Source organism: Cyprinus carpio, chromosome B24, assembly GCF_018340385.1.
Source record: "Cyprinus carpio isolate SPL01 chromosome B24, ASM1834038v1, whole genome shotgun sequence".
NCBI lineage: Eukaryota > Metazoa > Chordata > Actinopteri > Cypriniformes > Cyprinidae > Cyprinus > Cyprinus carpio.
In genome coordinates, this window is record NC_056620.1 from 10,943,217 (window position 1) to 10,967,947 (window position 24,731).

Genomic DNA, 24,731 nt, shown 5'->3' on the forward strand with positions numbered 1-24,731 from the left:
TAACCCCCTTTTTTCCTTTCAGCTGCCTCCAGCTCCCGTAGCAGACGTAAGCGTGAGGCTGCCTCCGCTAGAAGTGCAGGCTACACAGGCTCTTCAGGACATCACAAACCCCACCCCCTTCCCATGGCCTACAGCAACAGCAGCTGAAGCAAATGTGAGGTTGCCTCCATTTGTAACACATGCCCACATCTCTTCCGCTCCCTCACGCTACTAATAACCATTTTTCTGTTAAGTGGCCTCCAGCTCCCATAGCAAATGCTAGCATTAGGCTGTCTCTGCTAGCAGTGCAGGCTGCACAGGGTCTTCAGGACTCCCTTCCCGTGGCCTGCAGCTACAGCATGTGAAGCAAGTGCGAAGCTGCTTCTGCTTGCAACACAGGCCCTCACATCTCAGATTTTCCTCCTGCTACTTCTTACCCCCTTTTCCTTTTCAGTGGCCTTCAGCTCCCGTAGCAGATGCTAGCGTGAGCATGCCTCTGCTAGTAGCGCCAACCAATACACAGCCCTTTCCTTACCAATCACCTCCCCACCCCTACCCATGGCTTGCAGCCCCACCATCCAACCCTAGCATGAGGCTGCCTCCGCTAATGGTGCAGGCCCTGATGCCCGCCATTCCCCCTCTCTTCCCCTTCTTTTCTTCCTCTCCCACACCCAGAGCCGTCCCAAGCGTGAGCATGCCTCCGCTAATGACGTTGGCCCCAGTGCCTACCATTCCCCCTCTCTTTCCCTCTTTCTTTCACTCCCGGAGCCATCCCAAGCATGAGCATGCCTCCGCTAATGGCGCAGGCCCCAACGCCTGCCATTCCCCGTCTTTCCCCTCCTTTTCTTCCTCTCCCGCACCCAGAGCGGTCCCAAGCATGAGCATGCCTCCGCTAATGGCGTAGGCCCCAACGCCCACCATTCCCTCTCTCTTTCCCCCTCTTTTTTTCTGCTCCTGGAGCCATCCCAAGCGTGAGCATACGTCTTCGCAAGTGGTTCCTGCAGCTACCTTTCCTTCTCCCCCCTCGCATGCCCGCATATCTTTCTTCTCTTTATCTACCACACCCCTACCCATCCCTCCTAATGCTCTCACCTTGGAACCACCTCCCGTAGCCAGCAGCATCAGGACACAGATTTTGTCAGAAGTTCAGACTGTTGGCACCAGAGGCAGAACCATCCCAACCCCAGTCCCTCCCTATCCATAGCTGATATTCCCATAAACCATCCACTGAAACCTCTCCTTGAAGCTTCCCCAATTCTATCCTACAAGCCGTCTTCCCTAGGACCCTCCAATCTTTTCTAACAGCATGGAAATGCTTTAAAGCATTTCACTCGGCTTACAACCTGTCATTCCCCGACTTTTCCTTGCTTGCCATCACCTCATTCATCTCTCACATCAACAAAAAAACAACAACAAAAAAATACAAATCAGCTCCATTAAAGGTTATCTAAGCGGAATCTGATTTTTCAGATGCTATGAGCTCACTATCACATCTAGCTTCAACACAAACAACCACCCCAACTTTCTTCGGTTTTCTCAGATGCTATGAGCTCACTATCACATCTAGCTTCAACTCAAACATCCACCCCACTATTTTTGATCTAGCCGTGCTGGATGATGAAATCCTCTTTTACTTCATAAAGCAAAGTAAAACAGACCAAGAAAGGCCATTTTATTTTCAACCTCCAATCACCCATACTAGCATACCAAGCCCTCACTCATTTCTGGTTTCAAAAGCACCTTAAGTCTGTTCTGCTCCTATCTGGTACCCCAGCCATTCATTCCAAATTGGTGCAGCAAATAAAGCGGCCAAAAAGGCTTCTCCCAGCGGCCGATACAAGCACTCGGTCACTGGTCGTCAGAAGCTTTCAAGAGATACATTCGATTAGACCGCTTCCACATCAAGGAAGCCCACCGAACTCTCATCGGCCGACACCTTTAATGTCAGTACATCCCTGTTCACTCAAACTTCAGAACCATAGCTAACCCTTTTTTTAACATAACCTAATCCACCTATAACCGCCCATCCTCACTCCAGCCATCCAAGCAGCACCCTGCTCCTGCAGGAGCCTTACCTATTTCCCACACTGCCGCAGCAGTGCCCACTCCCGCACTAAAACATCATGTATTTCCCCACTGCCGCAGCAGTCCCCACTCCCATAGGAGCCTTACCTAATATCCAATCCAATCCAATCCACTTTATTTATGTAGCACAATTTAAACAAACAGCAAGGTTACCAAAGTGCTTTACAGAGATAAAAATGTAAAACAAGAAACAACCAACATAAATAAAATAGCATCAACAGTAACAGCGACAACGAAGACTACAACAGCTCTCATGGTGAGTCAAAAGCCAGGGAATAAAAATATGTTTTTAAACGAGATTTAAAAGTGTGGAGGGTGGGCGCAACTTTAATATGCAGTGGTAAATCATTCCACAATTTGGGAGCAACTGCTGAAAAAGAGCGGTTGCCTCATACCCACACTGCCGCAGCAGAAGCCACTCCCGCGGGAGCCTTTTCTGTATTTTTCTACTGCAGCAGCAGTGTCTGCTCCCGCAGGAGCCTTTCCTGTATTTCTCTACTGCAGCAGCAGTGTCTGCTCCCGCAGGAGCTTTTTCTGTATTTATCTACTGCCACAGCAGTGTCTGCTCCCGCAGGAGCCTTTTCTGTATTTATCTACTGCCACAGCAGTGACCGCTCCCGCAGGAGCCTTTATCTCTCTCTCCCACTGGTGCAGCAGTGTCCGCTCCCGCAGGAGCCTTTTCTTATTTCCCTACTGCCACAGCAGTATCCCCTACATCATTATCCCACTGCCGCAGCAGAGTCTGCTGCAGCAGTGTCCGCTCCCGCATGAGCCTTTTCTGTATTTCTTTACAGCTGCAGCAGAAGCCACTCCCGCAGGAGCCTTTTCTGTATTTCTCTACTGCAGCAGCAGTGTCTGCTCCCACAGGAGCCTATATCTTTATCTCTCCCTCTGCCGCAGCAGTAACAGTTCCAGCAGGAGCTTTTCCTGTATTTCTCTACTGCCACAGCAGTGTCTGCTCCTGCAGGAGCCTTTTCTATCTTTCTCTACTGTCGCAATAGTCGCGTCCCCAGCAGGAGTCTTTATCTCTCTCTTTCAGCATTAAATGCTTCCACAGAAGCCAAATTCTCTTCCTAGATACTGCTGCAACAATCGTATACCAAAGGATGTCCAGCACCCCTCTAACATTAAGCCTTGCTTTTTGGGGGGTCGTAATTGCATGTATCTGGCTGCTATCCTGTTCTAATTGCTTTTTGGGGGAGCGCTTTTGGGCCGAGTCTTGCTGAGCTCGGAGCCCTCTCCCTGGACAGCACGCCAAATACACATAACCTTTATTTAATTATATGTAAGTGTGAACTCGTGAAGTGATGTTTTATAAACAAATTTCGGGAGAAGCATGCACAGGTAATTAACATGGCCAGTTCATCATTAGTGATTACACCAGTTATCCAATCAGCACAAGAGAAAACACCTATAAATAACCAAGTACGTCCTACCTTCGTTATCTCTCGACTTTCAGCATCCCTCCGCCACACCAACCCCACACCTTCAGGTAGTTTCTAGCCTATCACGGGAGAAGAACTCGGGGGAGCGATTTTGGGCCAAGCAAGACCGAGCTCGGACCCCTCTCCCTGGACAGGGGGAGGGTGCCCTGGGCTCGGGAGTCTTGTCAAGCTCGGAGCTCTCTCCCTGGACAGCACGCCAAATACGTGTAACCTTTATTTAAATATATGTAAGTGTGAACTCGTGAATTGCAGAAATGTGGCAAAACATCCCTGGAGAGAACCCCAGATTATTAAAGGGGTGGTTGACTTTTTTTTTTTTCTAGGCTTGATTGTGTTTATGGGGTGCAGTATAACATGTGTTCATGCTTCGTTTTTCACATAATTTACCTTTATTCCACATTGATCTGTCCCTTCTCTGACAGACACCTCAATTATTTCCTGTTTTTTATGAAGCTCCCCCTCAGAAATACGCGATGGGCTGAGATTGGTCGGCTGGCTCAGTGTGTTGTGATTCACTAAACCGCCTCTAGAGCGCGTCTAAACATCCTGCCCCTCAAGCTCAGAATGTGCTCTGGTTTTACTGTAAACAATGACGTCCTCTACATAGCTTATCAATTGGAGCCCGATTGAGACGCAGAGCATATTAATGAAGAGGATTGCCCAGAACCTGTGCAAGCACAGCTCTTAATGGTATGTTTGTTTGTTGTTGTCTCATACTTTTAGATACGCTGTTGTTTGTAAATGCTACTGCTTCTGTTAGCTTTTAATATATGGTTTTATTCTGATTAAAGCTTTATACAGCACAGCAACCGTACGCGTGTCCATGTATAATGCTTCTCATTGTTATGTGAAAATAAGTGTATAAATGGAACAGTTTGTTGGAGCTGATCTGATGATCTGAATGAGAGAGGGAGAGAGAGAGAGAGAGATGCAGAGCAGGGTGACGTGAGGAACAGGATTGAGAACCGCTGCTTTAGAACATTGGTTTTGAAACTTGTGAATCCATTAGAATCGTTAGAAGACAGAATCACGATTCATACAGTATATGAAGAAATTTTTACATCCACCCCTAGTCTCTTCCTCTTCTCTAAAGCAGCACAACATGGCCTTGCCCCCTTTGTTGCATGTTCCCGGGGGTGGGGTTTATCTGGGTTCGTGACATAACGGACCTGGGAAGAAGCCTGTTGTAGTCCCTTACCAGCCATTTTTGTAGGCAATGAACTGCCAGAATTTTAAAAGACGATATCTCCGTTTGCATTGAACTTTCAGAGCTGCAACTTTGTAGATATTATTTATGCTCAAACAGCAACATTGCACACTAACTAACGTTGAGTGAGTGAAATCGCAATCAACCACCCCTTTAAATTCAAATGTGCTTTCCATATTTGGATCAACATAGGCTACTTTGTGAATGCACAATGTTCAGAATTGTTTATTTATTTATTTCAATGAATGTAATAGATTAGATATCATAATAATTAGGCTATAATATTATAAATCTGGTTGGTTTGTATTGGTGACGTAATATGTAAATGATATGCGTGCGGACCGTGAGATTTGCACTAGGACCAAAGTTCAGCCCAGTAGAAAAAAAAGGTTGAGAACCACTGACTTGGTTGACTTGGTGAGGTGGTTAGTTGTCTAATAAAGTAAATTGAACCACAAACTCAAATAAAATGTTGTTGTTATTATTATTATTATAAAATTAACAATAGCCAAACAACAGTTATGTAGTAGTAACAATAACAACAAAAACTTGCTCACCAAAAACTGTTAAAAACTTTGGTTGGTTGGTTTGGTTATTTAGTACAGTATATTATATTTGCTTGTTAATAGTGTAATGGATTTCCATTTTCCAGGTCTTTAACCTGGAATTTACATTGGACTAAAAAAAAAAAAAAGCCCATAGAGTGACTTTGCCTCCTCATTTCACAAGTCGATCGCACGCCACTGGTGTGTGTGTCACTTTGGCGTATGTCATTAACTCCATATTACATTTCTGGACTTGGGTGGGAGCCCATGGATATTTTATTAAAGAGCGTCCGTGCATGGGAAATGAGCCTGCGCTACACTGTGATTACTTGCTACTGGGGCAACGGTGTGTTTCACTTTCGGAATGTCTCAGATAGTGTAATCTATGATTAACTGGGGTATAAGTTTCACTTTCCTTGGAGCAGTTGTCGTCACAAAGCAAATTAATAAATTAAATGATGCCTACACCTGAGACACATCAGCTTGCAGTCAGAGTGGAATCTAAACCAGGGCCCGCCATCAAACTTTTCCACATACTTGCCTTACAAGCAAAGTAAAACTGATAGTTTACCTGCCTAATATCTTTAATGGGACAGTTCACCCCAAAACATCTTCTGTCATCATTTACTCACCCTCATATCGTTCCAAACTGGTATGGCTTCCATACCAAAGAAATCCAAAATACGGTTTAAAATAAATAATAAATAAATGAGAAATTATAATTAAAATTATAATTACTTATATATTTATTAGAATTTTATATTACAAGTAAAAAGATGAAAAACTTAAAACAAACTGAAAAATAAATGAGCACTAAATAGAACTATAAAAAAACAAAAAAGCACAAAATTACTAAACCTAAAATTAAAACTGAAAATATAAAAATAAAAGCTAATACAAAAATGAATAAATACTATAATAGCACATTAACAATTCTAAAATAACACTGGAGCATAAAACATTTTGAAAGAGGTCCAATGTTATTTTGAATTCTCTAATAAAGTGAAGTGAACCGCAAACTCATATCGAATGGGATCAGATCCGCCTATCTCACATCATGACACACTGGAAACATTTTGCCCTTATTATGACAATATATATTGTCAAAATAAGGCTTGTCCCAGAAAAGCGTTAATGTAAAGCCCTGATATCTCATATGTTGTGAAACTAAAAAAAAAGCTTTATCAGAATGCAAACAGAAGTCTGGATGTGATTGCAGTAATGAAGGCCTTATAGCAACCGCCCGTCTAGATAATAAATCAAATCATAGCATCCTCTACAGCTCTGTCCCAAAACAGCTTGGCAATCATGTCGAGAGGAGCCCATTTTCTTGTTTGGAAACTGGTACTCACAGAGTCAGGATATTCCCAAACAACATCACTGCTCATCAGTCTTGCAACTTCATTCTTCATGGTTTCTCAAAATCAGCAGAAATTGCTTTGTGTGTCTGTGTGTGTGTTTAGTCATCCTCTTATAGCTTTAATGTGTGTTCCTGATTCCTGTGCCTGTACAGATGACCTATATTTTAGGTGACTGTATTTGCACTTATAATATTATGTATAACCTAACATATGTGATTTATGTATGTAAAGTGACTGTTTATTTTACAAAAGGTAATTTATACGTCATGAAACTCATTTAAATTAATAAAATAATATATACAGTATACACTTCTGGTAAAATTTGGGGTCAGTTTTTTTGCTTTAAAGCAAGTAATACTTTTATTCAGCAAGGACATTAAATTGATCAACAGTGAGAGCAAAGACATTTATAATTTAACAAAACATTTCTATTCTAAATAAATGCTTTTCTTTTGAGCTTGAATTTTCTTTTTGAACAAAGGATCCTGAAAAAATAAAATAATAAAAAGCAGCACAATTACTAATAAATAATTAGACATGTTTCTTGAGCAGCAAATCAGCATATTAGAATAATTCTGGAGACTGGAGTAATGGCTGCTGAAAATTCAGCTTTGCACCACACAAATAAATTACATTTTAAAATGTATTCAAATAGAAAATGGTTATTTTAAATCTTAATACATTTTCACAATATTACACTGTTTTTTCCGTGTTTTTAATCAAATAAATGCAGACTAGTTGAGCATGTAATGCAGACTAGTTGAGCATGGAATAATCCACACTAAAATAATAATAAAATAATATTAATAAAAAGCTCTCAAGAATAATGTATTAAATTAGATGTACTGCAAATAAATTATCTTAGAGCCCCATTTCACTTTTTGTAGCCCTACTGTCACTGAATATGGTTTTTCTTCATCTATACTTGTCTGAAGGAAATTTTCTACAAATATTTGCATTGAAAACTGATTATTGTATTTTGTTTTCAAGTCACGCAGTAATGTGCAGTTCAGTTAGTCTGTGTATTCAGTTTATTCAGATCTGTTTGAGGTTACAGTTCAGAACATCTATGATCTAAAAAAGCAAGTTACGGTAGTGTTGATTCTCTCCGTCTCTGCCCTCCCTCTGTGTAAAGTGAGTATGATTGCAGTGTCTTATAAGTAATCAGATAACCTTCTCCACTAGCAGCTGGTGGTTTGTGGATCACAGCAGACACAGATTTTATTAGAGAGGTGAAACGTCAGTCAGTGGAGCCTCTAAGGTGGCTCACATCATCTTACTGGCACATGAAAAGGTCAGCCATCTCTCTGACTGAGCTGCATTGTCTTTTGATAAGCCAATGTCATAAACAGACATTCCTGCATGCTTACATGATAGCATTCATTTGTTTTGGGCCTCATATTTGAATTTTCTTGATTCATTTCTTTTTTTATATAGGCAATATATATTTTGATGGCTACATTTAGCCTACACTTTACAGACATGCAAAACAGGTGTAATTATTAAACCCTTTAATGCATGGAACTAAAAAAAAAATTGCATTCAAAACTTTGGTCCAAATTTTTTCAGTTGCAAATTAAAATTATTGGTAATAATAAAAGTAATTGGTGTATGAGAAATTATAAGATATTACTATTTCAGTCTTTCTGCTTATATACACATTTAATTCAATGTGTTACTTTGAGGTTCTTTGTAAAATGTACTAACAATTTCTTAGTGAAAACTGTTCATACAACAAAAAATTCTCAGTGTACATAAGCGAATTGGGCTCTATTTGGGCTCTATAAATTTTTATAAATTACTGTAAATATTTGATTATGAAATGCATTTAATGCATTTTTTTATAATCAAGTGTGTGAACTAGTATTGTCAAAAGTGAGTTGGTACTGAAATTTTAAAAATTTCCATTTCCCGCTAACATTTGGAAACATAAGAGTGTTGGTGTTTCATTCCTTAATAAAAAAAAGTGTTTTAAACAAATTGGCTGAGTAAATGATACAATGACTCACTCAGAAAACAGTCACTTGTTTTGTGTCTGAATGAACTAGTGGCTTTAAACAAATTTGTTAAATAAATTATTCAATGCCTCGCTTATTAGGACAGTCACTTGTTTAGTTTCTGAATGAATCGATGTCAGTTGAATGAATGATTGATTATTAAGACAGTCCCTTGTTCCTTGCGTAAATGAATAGGTTGCTTTGAACAAATCTATTGAATGATTAAGTTATTCACTCAGTAAAGGGATAGTTCACCCAAAAAATGAAAATTACCCCATGATTTACTCACCCTCAAGCAATCCTAGGTATATATGAATTTCTTTTTTCAGATGAATAAAATCAGAGTTACATTAAAATGTTCTGGCTCTTCCGAGCTTTTTAATGGAAGTGAATGGGTATCTAGATTAGGGATGCACGACATTAGATTTTTGCCAATATTTGCAGTGGTGATTGGCTGCTATGGCTGGAGATTATGCATCTACGTCATCAGTTTTAAGAGCTTTTCTCAGTATTATTCATGAGAATGAAATCTTATGATCCCATCACTGTTCTGTATTATGCATGAGATCGTCTTAAATACTAGAATTAAAATCTCTTTTTAAAGAGCTTCCGCATAGTCAATAAATTTTATTAAAATAATTAAAACAATTCAAATATGTGCAAATAAGGGCGCTGATACAGTGGCACGTCTGTTCATGAACGCGATGACATGATGGATTATTGTGATACACAACAAACAATAATATAGACCGAAAATTTAAAGAAGAGTAAACAAAAAGTAACTGCCTTTATTCTTTGAAGTTTAAACTAATGTGTCTAATGACACTTTAGGCCTTTATAGGCTGATTCTGATATCGTTCCAATAAGATTGTGCATCCCTAGATTTTAAAGTCCAATAAAGAGCATCCATCCATCCATCATAAAAAGTTCTTCACGTGGCTCCAGGGGGTAAGAATAATATCAATATTTAAAACTATATAAACTGTATTCTCTAGCTTCTGCAAACTGTCGTATGCATGTACACGAGAGAGTTGTGTTCCAGCAGATGACATAAGACGTAGGCAATTCAGCGATAACAGCCCTTTTGGCTTGTTTCAGCCTGCTAGTAAATTAAGCAGTGTTTTCCTCTGAGAATCCTCTAAAAATATCTACTGGGATTAAAGTGCTCTATTAAACGTTATATATGGCATGCATCAATCCTTATCAAACTCTGCAGAATTTTTGTAAACACTATTTACGGCTGGTTCTTAATGAAGTGGCTAAAATTACCTGGCTTAGTTTCCACTGAAGAGTCCTTGTGTGTGTATGTATAATTTTGACAGTTTAGAGAGTACATTGCATCCTGATTCATAATTAAACAATCCACTCCAGAGATAGAAGGTTTGTTCATTAATCAGCCTTTGAAATTTCAGTATGCAATCAGAGAGCTCGGAGAAATACTGTCCGCCCGTAACTCCTGCCGTCGATTGAGCTGCACTAAGTGGTGGAGAAAGAGGGAGGCTGATTGCAAATTAATTTATGTCAGTCATAGTTAGGCTCAATGACTTTGGCCATGGTTGCGTAAAGTGAAATTTGGGTAAGAGTAGTGTGTTTATTTGGGGATAATACCATGAAAAGAACTAAATGCCATGGTCAGAATTAGCATTTATATAAAGCTATTACACACTCAAGTTGCATTTATTTGCCCATGTCAACCTTTAAAAAAAAAAATAGGGGGTGCCTATTTAGATTGTAGCAGAAAATCAGCAGCTTTTTGGGGGAAAATACCAGTCAATTCTTCTAAATGATGTTCGGATGAACTTAAAGAAAAATTGGCACCAGCTTCACTGGCACAATTTCAGAAATACTTGCAATGTGACAAAACAAACTACCTACAGTTACATCTGATTTTTTGATAAAATTCCTTTGAGAATGAGAGAATGAGATATGGACTAGTTCAGTTTGCTAACACACTGGCTGTGTTCAGGCTTTGTGAGCCAAGCGTGGGAAATCTTCTAATCATTGCCTTAGAAGTTCCTGTTCTGAATAGTTTCTGGGACTTTTCATATTGTTGTGAAACTGAAAGATAGGGAAGTACACAATAAAATATATTGTAGCATTGGCTACATGGTCAGCCCCTTGATACAGATCAACACAAAGGAAAGTTTTATTACTCAGGAGACATAATAAAGTTCATAAGTTTCAAGTACAGTAACTATAAGCTTGGTCTTCGATGTTTTCCTAAAATTCTGTATAAATAAAAATAGGAAAAAAGCATCACTGTAAAAAAAATAAAAAAATAATTGTAAATAATTTTTTACAAGAAAATACCATTTGTCTTAGTTAGGTTAGTATTTAATTTAGTATTTAATTGATGTCTTTGTATTTATTTGTGAAATTGAGCAATTTCTGAGTAAAAATTAAGTAAATCCTATTGCCAAAAAACAAACTAAAAACACTTTTTTACCAACTATTTACCAACCTAATACACAGTGTTGGGAAGGCTACTTTGAAAATGTAATAAGTAACAGATTACAAGTTACCCTATTTAAAATGTAATAAGTAGTGTACTATTTCAGTTACTTTATTAATGTAACTGATTACATTTTGATCATATTTCTAATGAATGTTTTCAACTGTTATTCATTTTCAGACATTTAAAGAAGGCAGGGTTAGTAGTTCTCAACAGTAATTACTGTCGACTTTCCAAATCCTTCATTACTTAATGATTATAAGATTATAATAATTGAATTTTAAAGCACAGATACCAGAAAATCAGATTTTAGCACCCCCTTGTAACATTAACATTTTCATAAGTAAGTGAAATTTATATTACGGTTTCATTTTGTTGTAAATTTGTCTATTTATATATTTCTATATTTATATTTTTTTATTTATAGTTAGTTTTTTGAAAGTCAAAAAATCCATTTGGCCCAGAAATTCAGTTTGAAGGGCCTTGTCTCTTGTTCTTGGCTGCTTTCTAGGATTCAGCTAAAAGTCTTTCATAAAAACAAAGTGTTAGAATGAGAAAGTTTGCTTCTTTAGTAGAAGGTCAAGAGGCAGCTGTATGTCTCGAAATTATTTATTTGAAATGGTTTCTTCTTGCTGGCTCTGCTTGACCTAAATAAAATTGAATTCCTCAACCAAAATCAATAAAAAGAAGAGATTATAGATAGCTTATGCTGTAGCAAAACATAAATAAAAATGAAAAGTATTGAATTGCCTTATCCATGTCAGAGGGTGCATGTTTGAATAAGCAACCTTGTCTATCACAGTCTGGCATCCCAAAAGTCCAGGCAACAGAAGCTTGCAAATCTCAAATCATCTCCATAACCACATTTGATAACAGATGGCATGCATGCAGTGTTTCATTATTCACTGTAAAAAACAAGAAGTTGATTCAACTTTAAATAATTTGTAACCTGGCTGCCTTAAAATGTGTTAAATAAGTTTATTGTTAACTGTTGTTGTTTCACCGTGTGTTGGAGTTTCTTAAACCTATAATTAATAGTTGGGTTAAAAAAAGTGAAGCTGAATCAACTTTATACTTTTTCTAACCAACGAGTTTTTAGTTAGCCCAACAAGACAAGAAAGTTGCTAACCTAAATCCAAGTTGAAACAACATAAAATTAGTCAGACCAACAAACATTTAGTTGTTTAAACCAAGTATTTTGTTGAATAAATGGATAAACATAAGTAATGAAAACTTAAAAAAAGTTGGCTAAACTAAGCATCATTTTGAATTAACTTATCTTTTTAAGGCCGCCAGGTAACTTTTTTCAAGAATAGTTCATCTTACTTGTAATGTTAAGTTCATTCAACTGGCTGAACTATGTAATTTGCCCACACAACAAGTTTCTATTTTCTAACAGTACTTGAGAAAAATAGCTCATAGAGATATTCAGAATGCTACTTTATTTGACAGTACCCTACTTAGCATTATTGTGTTTAGAATTAAAACCCCCTGCCTTTAAAAAAACATAAAATGAACAATGACATTTAATTTCTTTGGAACAATTGCAGTAAATATTTACATTCTTTTCACTAATGCACATTTAATCAAAAGAACAGATGCGGAATTCTGAAAATTTCCAGCTCAATATAAGTCAGAGGTCAGAACATGCATCAAAGTGCATTGTCAAAAAAGATGTCAAAAAAAAAAAAAAAAAAAAACCTGTAGCATGTTTCGTAGCCCGTAAACATGCAAAGAACAGCTGCTTCCACCAATGTTCTTGAAAAGTTTTGAGAACATTGAAACTGTACTGTTTTGTTAATGATGCACAAATGCTTTCAGGAACGTCACAGATATTGGTGAGGACAAGATGCCTTTCCAAAATGATAGCAACATCAATGGTTTCTTTTGAAAGCACTTCCCATTGCTCCTCCTCAGTCAAATCAAGATGTCAATGCCCTTCACTAATTCTTCAATTTCATAAGATGGCTGAAAAAACAACAAAGAAATTCTAGTTGCTAATTACTATTTCAAGAATGTAAGGGTGCTTTAACACTAGCATTTTTTTTAATTGGCACTTTCTTGCATGTATTGCTATAGCCTAATGGTTAGAGAGTTGGACTTGTGACCCGAAGGTCGCAGGTTCGAATCTCAGTGCTGGCAGGAGTTGTGAGTGAACAGCGCTCTCTTCCACCTTCAATACCCATGGCTGAAGTGCCCCTGAGCAAGGCACTGAACGCCCAGTGCTCCCTGGGGTGCGGGATATATAGCTGCCCTCTGCTCTGGGTGTGTGTTCACGGTGTGTTCACTTCTCACTGCTGTGTGTGTGCACTTGGATGGGTTAAATGCAGAGCACCAATTCCGAGTATGGGTTACCATACTTGGCAAATGTCACGACTTGACTTAGTTTTATGAAGACCATATTCAAATTACTGTCACTTTAATGTTAGATTTTACATACAACATATTATTAGTAAATAAATATTAACTTATATTATCTGTCTTGGCCATGTGTTCACGAGAGTATCATGACATGTGTGGTGCTGCTGACGAGTACCAAGTACCACAGTTTCAGCCAAAAATTTTCTACTGAAGGAAAAAAAGTCACCTACACCTTGCAAATTTTCATTTTAGGGTGAACTACCCCTTTAACACTATTTTGGCTTTACTTTAGTATTGTGACATTGTATAACAACACACACAAAAAGTTTTGTACAATATATAAAAATCTCACATTACACAACCGCAGACAACCAAGATTTCTTCTTCTATTATCAGGACCACATCACTGCAGATTGATGGTGCTCATTTATGCCAACAGACATGTCCTTGATGAATTCCTCTTGAGAACCTGTGTGCTTTAATAAAAACAAAGGGAAGCATTAAAATATGCCTTACAATATTAACATGCTGAGGTCCATCCACAAGAATTCTGTGCTAATCTTCAATCAATCCAGAATATCATAAAAGAGGAAATGTTAAAACGGCACTATAAATAAAAAGAAATAAATCTTGACAGAGAAAGTCAAATGTCATTGCAAGCTTATGTTTCAATTACCAAAACCATATTTATACAATACAGAAAAGGCTTTTAAATTACATAACACAGGAAATTAGAACAAAACAGCAAAAAAGCTAATTTTACACATTTGTGAAAATACTTATCGCAGGGCTGTTTATAAAAGATATATGCCATTATTGCTATTCAAACCTTTAATTTTATAACTGACTGTATATTACCGCAGCGTTGCGATGGGTTCCAGTGAGGTTTGTACCGTCAGAACATTTACATTACATTACATTTACATTTATGCATTTAGCAGACACTTTTATCCAAAGCGACTTACAGTGCATTTAGACAAAATAACTTTGTTCTCTCTTACCGGACGTGTGTGTGTGTGTAGGTGATGCAGGGTTGCCAGGTTTTCGCAACAAAACCCACCCAGTTGCTACTCAAAACTAGACCAAAACTAGCCAAATCGAGTTTCAAGTGGGGTGCCTTGGTAAAACAAAATAACAAAATACACGTTTTTCGGCGGGTTCCTCTGCTAAAATTGGCATGTGTTATTGGTGTCGCTTCAACCCGCGAACATGAAAAACAACCCGCGGCAACAGTGTTAAAGGGGTCATATGATGTTGCTAAAAAGAACATAGTTTTGTGTATTTGGTGTAATGCAATGTGTTTATGCGGTTTAAGGTTAAAAAAACACATTATGTCCACATAATGTACATTATTGATGCTCCTCTATGCCCCGCCTTTCTGAAATGCGTCGATTTTTACAAAGCTCATCATTCTGAAAAGCAAGGTGTACACTGATTGGCCAGCTGTTCTCAGTGCATTGTGATTGGCCGAATACCTCAAGCATGTGACGGAAATGTGTATCGCGTCATGTAAACATAAAACCTTGTCTGCATTTGTGATTGGAGAAATGATCTCTTCGTAGAGAAACAAGCTCTACTCTTCACTGCTCAAAACTTACGTTTGAATCATTAGTGGCAAATTCTTTAAATATGAAAATGTACTTACAGACTGTGAGTCAAAAGCGCTAGACTGTCCTTGCAAAGTTGGAATTGCCCCACTTAATAGAAACAGACATGGCCATTGTAGGCTACTTTCCCAGGAAACAGTCCTCGTTCTCTGTAAAATGCGCTGCACACATCTGAATATTTGGGTTGAACTGTTTTGGAACAGTGTTGTAAATACAACTTGATTTCTAGTTGTGTCCTCTTTTGGATGCCCAAACAAAGTAGTTTTACTTTCACAACGAAACACACAGCGTCTCCACAACATGGCGGCAGCGGCAACAGCAAGAATGAAAGTTACGCCTTCATTCTTTGTGTACATTTGGGAAACAACTAAACTGCGAAATTTTCTTTTTTACAGAGTTCCTGATTTTCCCTTTTGCAACAATGTGGATAAAATGCAACTATTTTGCGTGTAACCTTTCGGCTCAACACACATAGCAGGTATCAGGAGCACCAGACGTGCGTACAGGAATTCACACAGATCAGTTATGTTGAGTGCCAATTTAAGCATTGTTCTTTTTCTATGCACTACATTAGTGCAGTAAACAAATTAATCTTGCCCATGGATATGAACCCGACAGGAATACTCATACATCAGCAAATGAGCACTGGCTGCCTACAGCAGGATTCTGTAAATGAATCCTCCTAACCTTAAAAGCATGCTGGGTCATATGTTTTTAAGTGTGCTCGGGTGGTATTTCACTCCTCGGCACGACACACAATGTAGGTGCGCAGAATTTATTTTTAAAACCAGGCTCGAGGTACCATTAAAGTTCTGTATTAAGATAATAAACGGTGGCACTGATCCAGGTGGACTCTTAAGCCTCGGTCAATATCCATCGTAAAATGTTCAGCTACATTTGAAGAGTCGTCTTCCATTCTGTGACGAATTATGTTTTATTATGCAAATAAATCAGAGATATTAAACAGATGTGGATGTTCCCGCTGAGAAAAGACCATTCAAACCTCATTTGTTAATTATGGAACTGCTGGGTTATTGATTGGGATTTTCCCCATGCCATTTGAGGATAGAACTGTGTCTGTTTTGGGCAGTGTAAGATAATAAACAGAAGTGTCAGGGGAAATGGATTGAAATAAGTATGTGTGTGTTTGTGGATTTAAAAAAAAAAAAATTAATAGAGATTGTGCACATTCTCTCACACTCTCTCTTTTCCGTTGACCTTGAAAGGCTGTCAGGGGAATGTGATTGTTTAATCTGCGAAAGTCTCAGACGTTGCTGGGAGGAATGTTTCTGACAGAATTTTAGGCCTTTATTTCTTTAAATAGTACTCAGGGGGCAACCTCAGACAAATGGACATTGAAATGAGAGTGGCACTGAGATTTAGAGGTTCTTTCATGTGTTTCTTGGCTCAACGGTATATTGTGTTACATAAGAAAGTATAGGCAAAGTCTTGTATTGTCTAAAAATTATTTTCATGGAAATGTTTTCAATATTGTATGCAAGCTGGTAGATGTCAATAATGCCTGGTACTATTTTTATGGAATTGTCTTCATTTTATTTATTTTAAAGTAAATTTTAACTTTTTCATTGTATATCTGTGTACATTCTGTATTTAGATCATTTAAGATTTATAAATATATGTAACATACATTATATAAAGACTTTTTTTTTAAAAAATCCAGTTTATATCAAAATATAGATTGTGATTTAATTGCAATTAGTTTATTAAGTAAGATATTCAAGTTTATTAATTATGCAGCATGAAAAAAAGGGATTAAAAAATTATATATCAAAAAATATAAAACAAATAATATATATATATATATATATATATATATATATATATATATATATATATATATATATATATATATATATATATATATAAATTTTGTTTTATATTTATTGATAATAGTATTTTTTAAATCCCATTTTTTTCCAAATACAGACTGTGATTAATTGCAATTTAATAATTTTTTTTTTAATTAAATCAGTTTTTGATTATTATTTTGTGTCCAAAATGTTAAACATTTAAGTAAATAAGTATGTTTCTTTCTGTAACAGATCTTCAGAAGATGCTGGCTTGTATTCAAGAAGGCGTCCAGTAAAGGACCACGGCGATTAGAGAAATATCCAGATGAAAAAGCAGCTTACTTCAGAAGCTTTCACAAGGTAATTGAGATTTCCATGCTTCATTTAAAATTTTTCCATGTTTTATTCAGTTTATCCTGATTAATAACTTAATTTCGATCGCGCTTACAAATCAGTAAATTAAGAGGCACATAGGGTCCATTCTGTTTAACATGCATCCTCGGTTCATTCCAGGCTCAAGGATAGCTCTATTCATTACCTGCGTAATTTATTTGCACAGTGCCCCTCATGAGAAGTTCCTCTGACAGTGAGAGCTCTGGCTCAAGGGTTCATGCCGTGAAAGAAACTCTGAGTCTAATTATTTAGTTAGCAGGGGTCGTAGGTGTTTCGGAGCGAGCGCTGTGTGATACTTTTGGAGCTGACAGTAGTTCAGGTTAAAGGTGTAAACGTGAGCACATGTCTGTTTATTGTGTTGTGGAAGATGCTAATATGATGTGCTCTCTGTGGATTGTTGGTCAGAGGCTTGTATCTGGCATTGGCATCGCTCCAATGACTTTGAAAGTCACTGTGATAAAGGATTTGATCAGATGGTCTTATCAGCATAGAGTACCTCTACCTCACCCACGCTGAAATTGCTTGCAGGGGTTTGGGATTTCTCCAGGTGGTTGACACATGGAGTACACAAATTATAGATTTATTATAGATTGATTTTAGAAATAAATTATAGATAAAAAAAAGTACAACAGTAGTATAAAATTTCAGAAGCCATTACTCCAGTCTTCAGTTTCAGATTATTTTCCTTCAGAAAACATTTTAATTTAATTATCTGATGCTAAAGAAACATTTCTTGCTTAATATATATATTTTTTAAAGATCTATTTTTGGCATTTTTGCCTTTATTGTGATAGGACAGATCAGACATAGCAGGAAGCAAAGTGGGATAGAGAGGGTGGGCGGGATCGGGAAAGTTCATCAAGTTGGGATTCGAACACGGGACACCCTGAAGCACAATGGCGCTGTATGTTGGCACCTTGCTTAATATTTTTGTGAAAAGCATAATACATTAATATCAGAAATCTTTGCATAAAAATTTCAAAGGAAGGTCGTTTTTATTTGAAATTAATATATTTTGATACATCTTTTTTCTTTTGACTAGGGCTGGACCAGAATATTCAATTATTCAAATATTCGTTCGGTGAGTTGGCATTCAATTTTTTTTAATTTTGGGATTCGAATAATCTTTTTTTTTTTTTTTGAACACCTGGCATTCCCCGCGAAATGGTCTTCATTCGCGCTTGAATATAACCGTTTTTTTTTTTACCATCGGGTCGAACAGGTTCTAAGGACTGTCAGGTATGGTTACAGTTGTATTTCCAGGAGTCCCAAAAACAAATATCTGATCATCGTCCATATCGCTGTTTATATTACACTTGCGTTACCAAGGCAAGGACTGACGCATTTGTATTGCATTCCAAAGAGCACTGTTATAAGCGCCACAGTGGAAAATGAAACCGTTTCCATGTTGACTGGCCTGGATCGGCACAGAATCGAACGGTTAAGCAAAGAGAACCATTCGGCCTGATAGTGGAATAGCGGCGTTTGAATCGCCCATGAGTGAATGTCATGATTCAGTTCATCTGGAAGAGAAGACCAAAATGCAGAAGACTTCAGCTGTGTGGGAGCACTTTAGATTGAGTGAGGACAAGACAAACGCAGTGTGCCAGATATGCGATTTGAAACGGGCCTACCACAACAGCACATCAAGTTCTGTAAGTAGTACATCTATAGTATATTGTTGGTGTAAAAAAACCCGAGCTGCTTTTATCCACTATGTTAATCAGTAATTTTACACATGATAAAAACATGCACTTAATTTGCTTGGAAAATACTTGCGAATATGGCAGCCCCCCCCCCCCCCCCCCCCAAAAAAAAAGTACAGTAGCCCAGCCTAATAATAATTTGTCTATATTAAAAGTATTGCTCTAAACAGACCTGTGTGTTTTCTATCACTAGTGCAGTGTCCTTTCTCGGAGCATATAACCCCTGCCCGCGTGAGGCGCGCCACTTCTGTCTCGTGCTGTTCTGTAGTTTATTAAAAGTTTATTAATTCTGAACGTGTTGTGTGTTCATATTACACTTGGGACCGCAGCAACACACCCGCCACATCTTATGGCGATTGGATGAATGGTTCTCGACATAATAAAAATGCAAAAAAAATGCAAATTCCTCCCTTTATTAGAGAGAAGAATGTTTAGCCCCTCCCTCCAAAGCTTCGAATATTTGGTGTTGATTACTATCGAAGCTTAGAGGCTCAAAAAATGGTATTCGGACCGGCCCTACATTTGACCATTTTAATGCATTTTTAAAGTAGTTTTTAATTTCCTTAAAAAGTCATAGTGTTTTAACTATAAATATATAAATATATACATACACTATGTGTGTGTGTGTGTGTGTGTGTGTGTGTGTGTGTATATATATATATAATATATATATATATATATATATATATATATATATATATATATATATATATATTCAAAAGGCTGCTGCAAATTTATTTGTAATGAACACACTAAAGGGATTTTTATATTTGATTGTTTTGCTAACTTTGAATGCTTTTTTTAAGATGTAAAATGGAAAAGGTAATGCATTATTTGTTTCTTTCTTATATTTTATCTACTGATTTTATGCATTGTTCTTATTTATAACAAAGATAAAATAAAAATAGCTATATTGTGATATACAGTAATTATTATTAAAAAAAGAACTGGAGGAAAGATGCAACGTTGCTAGGTGATTTTGCTTTGGAACCTTAAGAAAACTTTAAACCATTTTTTTTTTCTAAATTTACTGTGCTGACTCTGTCTAATTCAAATGGGGGTACTGTAGCTCAGTCATTTTTCATCCGATTCCAACAAATCATAAATCATTTTGATGGCCTTTTAATGGAGAATGTGATTTTTTATTTTTTATTTTTTTTATTTTTTTTTTACATTTGCTCATTGTCACTCATTTTGCTAGTACTGGTCACATATGTTATACGTACAGCAGCAGTATTTATTGCATGCTCACTGCTGCATGTTGTGGATGTATTGGCAATAGCAAGTATCGGTACTTGCTCTGCCACAGCAGCAGTGTAGCAGATCTATTCCGCCAAGACCAAACACTTTAACATTGTTAACTTTGTACATTGTACATTACCATGCCAAACCCTTCAAGAGTTATATACTGTATGTTTTGAAAGGAAAACAGGATAGGAAACGACGTGACGTTCCAAGTATGGTGACCCATACTTGGAATTAGTGCTCTGCATTTAACCCATCCAAGTGCACACACACAGCAGTGAGTAGAACTGGCATTATCAGAGTATAGATCTTGCAATATCGGAATTAGGTTTATAACATCTAATTCTGAATTAAAATCCATTAAAGGGCATTTTGCAATTGCTTCAGGTTTCTGACCAGGAACCAGACCCTCTTTCAGTATGAATAATTTCAGGCATTACTTCCCTTTCCTGTCCTTAAGCCCTTTGAAAATATTCCAATTAGGCCTCATTATCAGGGCGATGGCTGATGATCTTACGCGCCGAACATGCAGAACATCCTAGAATAATGAGCACAGATGTGGCTGTAGATTAGGGCTGTGACACCGTGGTTTGATGTTGCTGCATTGTGGGAACGTGCCTTTATCAGCTCTAACAAGCCTTCTAATATTACTCATTAGACATGAGGAGATGAGTGAATGTGGTACAAAGCAACAGCCCGGCGTATCAGTTTGTGTGATGAAGATGCTGTAACAGGCAGACTGTATTACACAGACTCTGGTGGATGTGCAACTGTCTGTGTGCTCTGATGTCTCTGCACTAGTTTGGACTTTTTTGCTTATGAAGTTTTGATTTTGAGTTAAATTGAGTAAGCTGATATTCACATTATGCATGAGCTTGATGTATACTTTACATAGTTGAAGTCCCAACTCGTTCATATTTGATGTTCATATTCCAATATGAATTCAAGTAGAATTGTTAACATTCACCTCACCATCTTATACGATTTTGATAGCATATGTGACCCTGGACCACAAAACAGTCATAAGTGTCAATTTCTTGAAATTCATCATCTGAAAGCTGAATAAATAAGCTTTCCATTGATGTATGGTTTAAGATCGGACAATATTTGGCCGAGATACAACTATATGTAAATCTGGAATCTGAGGGTGCAAAAAAATCTAAATTTTGAGAAAATCACATTTAAAGTTGTCCAAATGAAGTTCTTAGCAATGCATATTACTAATCAGAAATTAGGTTTTGATATATTTATGGTAGCAAATTTAATCTATCTTAAAATTTAATATCTTAATAATTTTGGGCATAAAAGGAAAATTGATCATTTTGACCCATACAGTGTTTTTTTTTTTTATTTATTTTTTTTTTTTTTATTACCAAAAAATATACCCCAGCGACTTAAGACTTCTCTGTATTCCTTAGTGAAAGTTATTCTCAGCAGCTTTGTGAATAGGTTTTAAGAGAAAACTCTTTGCTAATTTATTTACTGCTATTTAGGAGAACTCTCAGTGGTAAAATAAAATGTTTTGTGAGTACGGACCCAGATCAATATCCCAGGAGTTGGACTTGAGTAACTGACTTGATGCTATACTCTAATTAAAAAGTGTTCCTTTAATTTTTTTGAGCAGTTTATTTTCAGTTTTCATTTTACATTTAATTTATGGCTTAGTAATTTATGTGCTTTTGTCATTTTTAGTCATTTTTTTTCTTCAAATTTTACATATAGCTTTATTTTTATTTCAGTTTTAGTTTTTGCAATTTAAATACTTAAAAAAAAAAAAAATGAAATGTTGCCTGAAATTCATGTTTAACTTAATTTGTTTAAGCTTTTCATCCAATATTTGTATTTTAATTTATTTGTTTCAATTACTAAAAAACTATTTTTAATAGTTTTACTTAACAATTAAAAAACAGCTTCTTAAATGTTCTTTTAGACTGTACATTGCTAGTCTCAGCTTCAGACGTCATGCCCATGGACTGACTTCCTGGCCAGAATAAACTGGAGTATGGGCCAGACTGTTTGATGTCTAGTCCAAGGTCTGGCTATGTGAGGCTAGCACATTGCTGACAGCTGAGTAGTTTTCAGAAGATGCTTCCTCATCCATTCACTATGACACACCCGAGCTGAAGAAGTTCTTTCAAAGCCTTGAGCAAAGCCTTCATCAGATTCATAATAACCCACCCTCAGCACAACACAAACACCTCCTCCCTATTGCCACAGGCAAATCATACATCTCAAACCAAGAAATGCCATCGGCAAGACTGAGAGGTGAGGTGTAGTATCTCTTGTCTCGACTGCATTTTAACTATTTTAACAGAGCTCGAAGAAGTAATTGAAAACTACCTTAAAAACCCTTTAAATATAGAAGATAAAATGAAATGTACCCTTTAAATATAGACCATGCTTATTTTTGTACTGTCAGTAAGCAGGTTGCTTTTCTCTGTGGTAATGTTGTTTGTCACGGCTGTGGAAACATTTTGAATCATGGATGAAAATATCTTATTTAAATTCACATCCCTTCTAGCTTGATTTATTAAAGTGCATGTAATCACAAAACAATATCAACGTTCATTCATTCTAATTGCAGTATGGTGACAGCTTAGTCATATCCCTAATTATCCCATTATGCTGTACTGGATGAAATGATTTGTAAGTAAAACTGGTAAAAAAAAAAAAAAAATTATATTACTTTTTTTTTCTCTATAAATCAGTGGTTCTCAGCCCTTTTTCTGTTCACAACAATAATCTAAGGCCTCGTGATTTTTACAGTTTTTTTTGTGATTGATTGGATAAGGATTAATGACCAATTCTCGCTATTACCTATGGTCGCTTATATATTAATATTAATGTCTTACCCTGCATAGATAGCAACTACCACGTTCAAGGCCCAGAAAGTTAGTAAGGACATCATTAAATAGTGACATCAGTGGTTCAACCGTAATGTTATGAAGCTACGAGAATACCTTTTGTCAGGGTCAGAAAGCTCTTGGATTTCATCAAAAGTATCTTAATTTGAGCTCTGAAGATGAATGAAGATGTCTTACAGGTTTGGAATGACATGAGGGTGAGTGATTAAAGACAGAATGTTCATTTTTGGGTGAACTATTCCTTTAACAACTACCTTGCTAACTATTACTAAGCAGCAAATTAGAAGTTTATTGAGGCAGAAGTCATAGTTAATAGTGAGAATTGGACCCCAAACTAGAGTGTGACCAAAATATTTTTTTTTTTACTTATACAGTTTCTACCTGATAAATTAATTTAGATTTTGGCATAATTAGAAAAATGTATATTAATTATAACAATGTCCATGAAATTATAAAATTATTATAAATTTACATGACATTTTCTAGAAGTCTAGAAATCACACTTAAAAAAAAAATCTTACTGGTTTTTTATAGAAAAAATAAAACAGTTAAGGGGGTGAATTAAAATATGAAAAATCTTAATTTTTTAGTTTTTTTTTTTTTTGGTGTATTTGACTCTTTGTTTCCAGTGCCCAACTGCTCCTTGGTGTTTGTCATTAGTGTGACAATAGAGACAGTCAGCGTTAACTCTCATCTCCATTTCTCCCTAAAGCCAGGCACTGCAGTAATTTCAAATCATTTCATTTTCAGATAACAGTAACTACATTACCTCAGTGTCATCCTCCTTTCTTCGTTTCCTCCTCCTCTTGAGTTTGTTAATTTTGGTAATGAGTTTTGTCGTCTTCTTCCGCAGATAACTGAGCTCCACAACATTAAGAACATTACTCGAATGCCACGAGAGACCAAGAAACACGCAGTGGCAATTATTTTCTGCGATGAGATGTCAAAGACATTTGCCTGTGAGTCAGGTAAGCACTGTCTCCAACTCTGAGAAAAGTCTTTGTTGTAGTGCTGGATTCTATCCAAAATGGCTTAATTTATTCTATATTTCAAGATGTGCAAGTATTGATTTTCACATATCAGGAATATTAGTTTTATTCTTTGACGTACTGTATTCCTTTTATACCTTGAAACTAAAGAAGGCACTGCAAAGTGTTCAGGTTATTACGCTAGTAAGTGTTAGAAGAGCCCATTGAGATGCAGAGAATATATATTTTTTAAATTGTGTCATAGATTGTGTCATAGTAGAGAATGAATATAGCCAAAGGCAACAGGCGGATCAGCAGTTAGAAAACAAAACAACAAGAGAAAGGCTTAACACACAAACACGTTTGAAATATGAATGAGACACTTTACTCACCATTAGCTTGGCAGCAGAAGGCGTCTATTCCCATGTGTTTTCTTTCCTCTCACACTGTGAATCTTGTAGTGGAAAGATGGCAATGTCAAAACTGATCAAAGCATTTTCGCAAGAAAAAAAACTACACTCAGAATACAAACATGAATAAGCACTAACTTGGTTGAGAAACCAAGTTTTAGGTGAGCAGTTTTAGGTAAGCATTAATATTCAGTTCTGGGTTTTAGCACATTTGTCATTTTACCGGGCCAAATAAAGCATGATTAACCCTAATTAAGTGTAAAAATGTGTTGATCTACCATGCAATGTGTTTGAA

At 36.8% G+C, this 24,731-nt stretch overlaps 1 protein-coding gene across 7 annotated transcripts in view; it reads left to right on the plus strand.

Annotated features, from left to right (window-relative positions):
- The window catches only part of LOC122142211 (docking protein 6-like), a 111,698-nt gene that overhangs the window by 20,444 nt on the left and 66,523 nt on the right, over positions 1 to 24,731 (plus strand). For 6 of the 7 annotated variants that reach the window (XM_042752032.1, XM_042752029.1, XM_042752031.1 and 3 more), the window contains exons 2-4: positions 23 to 154; positions 17,103 to 17,210; positions 23,912 to 24,026. In XM_042752032.1, the coding sequence (XP_042607966.1) occupies positions 23 to 154; positions 17,103 to 17,210; positions 23,912 to 24,026 (355 nt within the window). The remainder of the gene's footprint in view (positions 1 to 22; positions 155 to 17,102; positions 17,211 to 23,911; positions 24,027 to 24,731) is intronic. The other variant, XM_042752033.1, reaches the window with a different exon arrangement.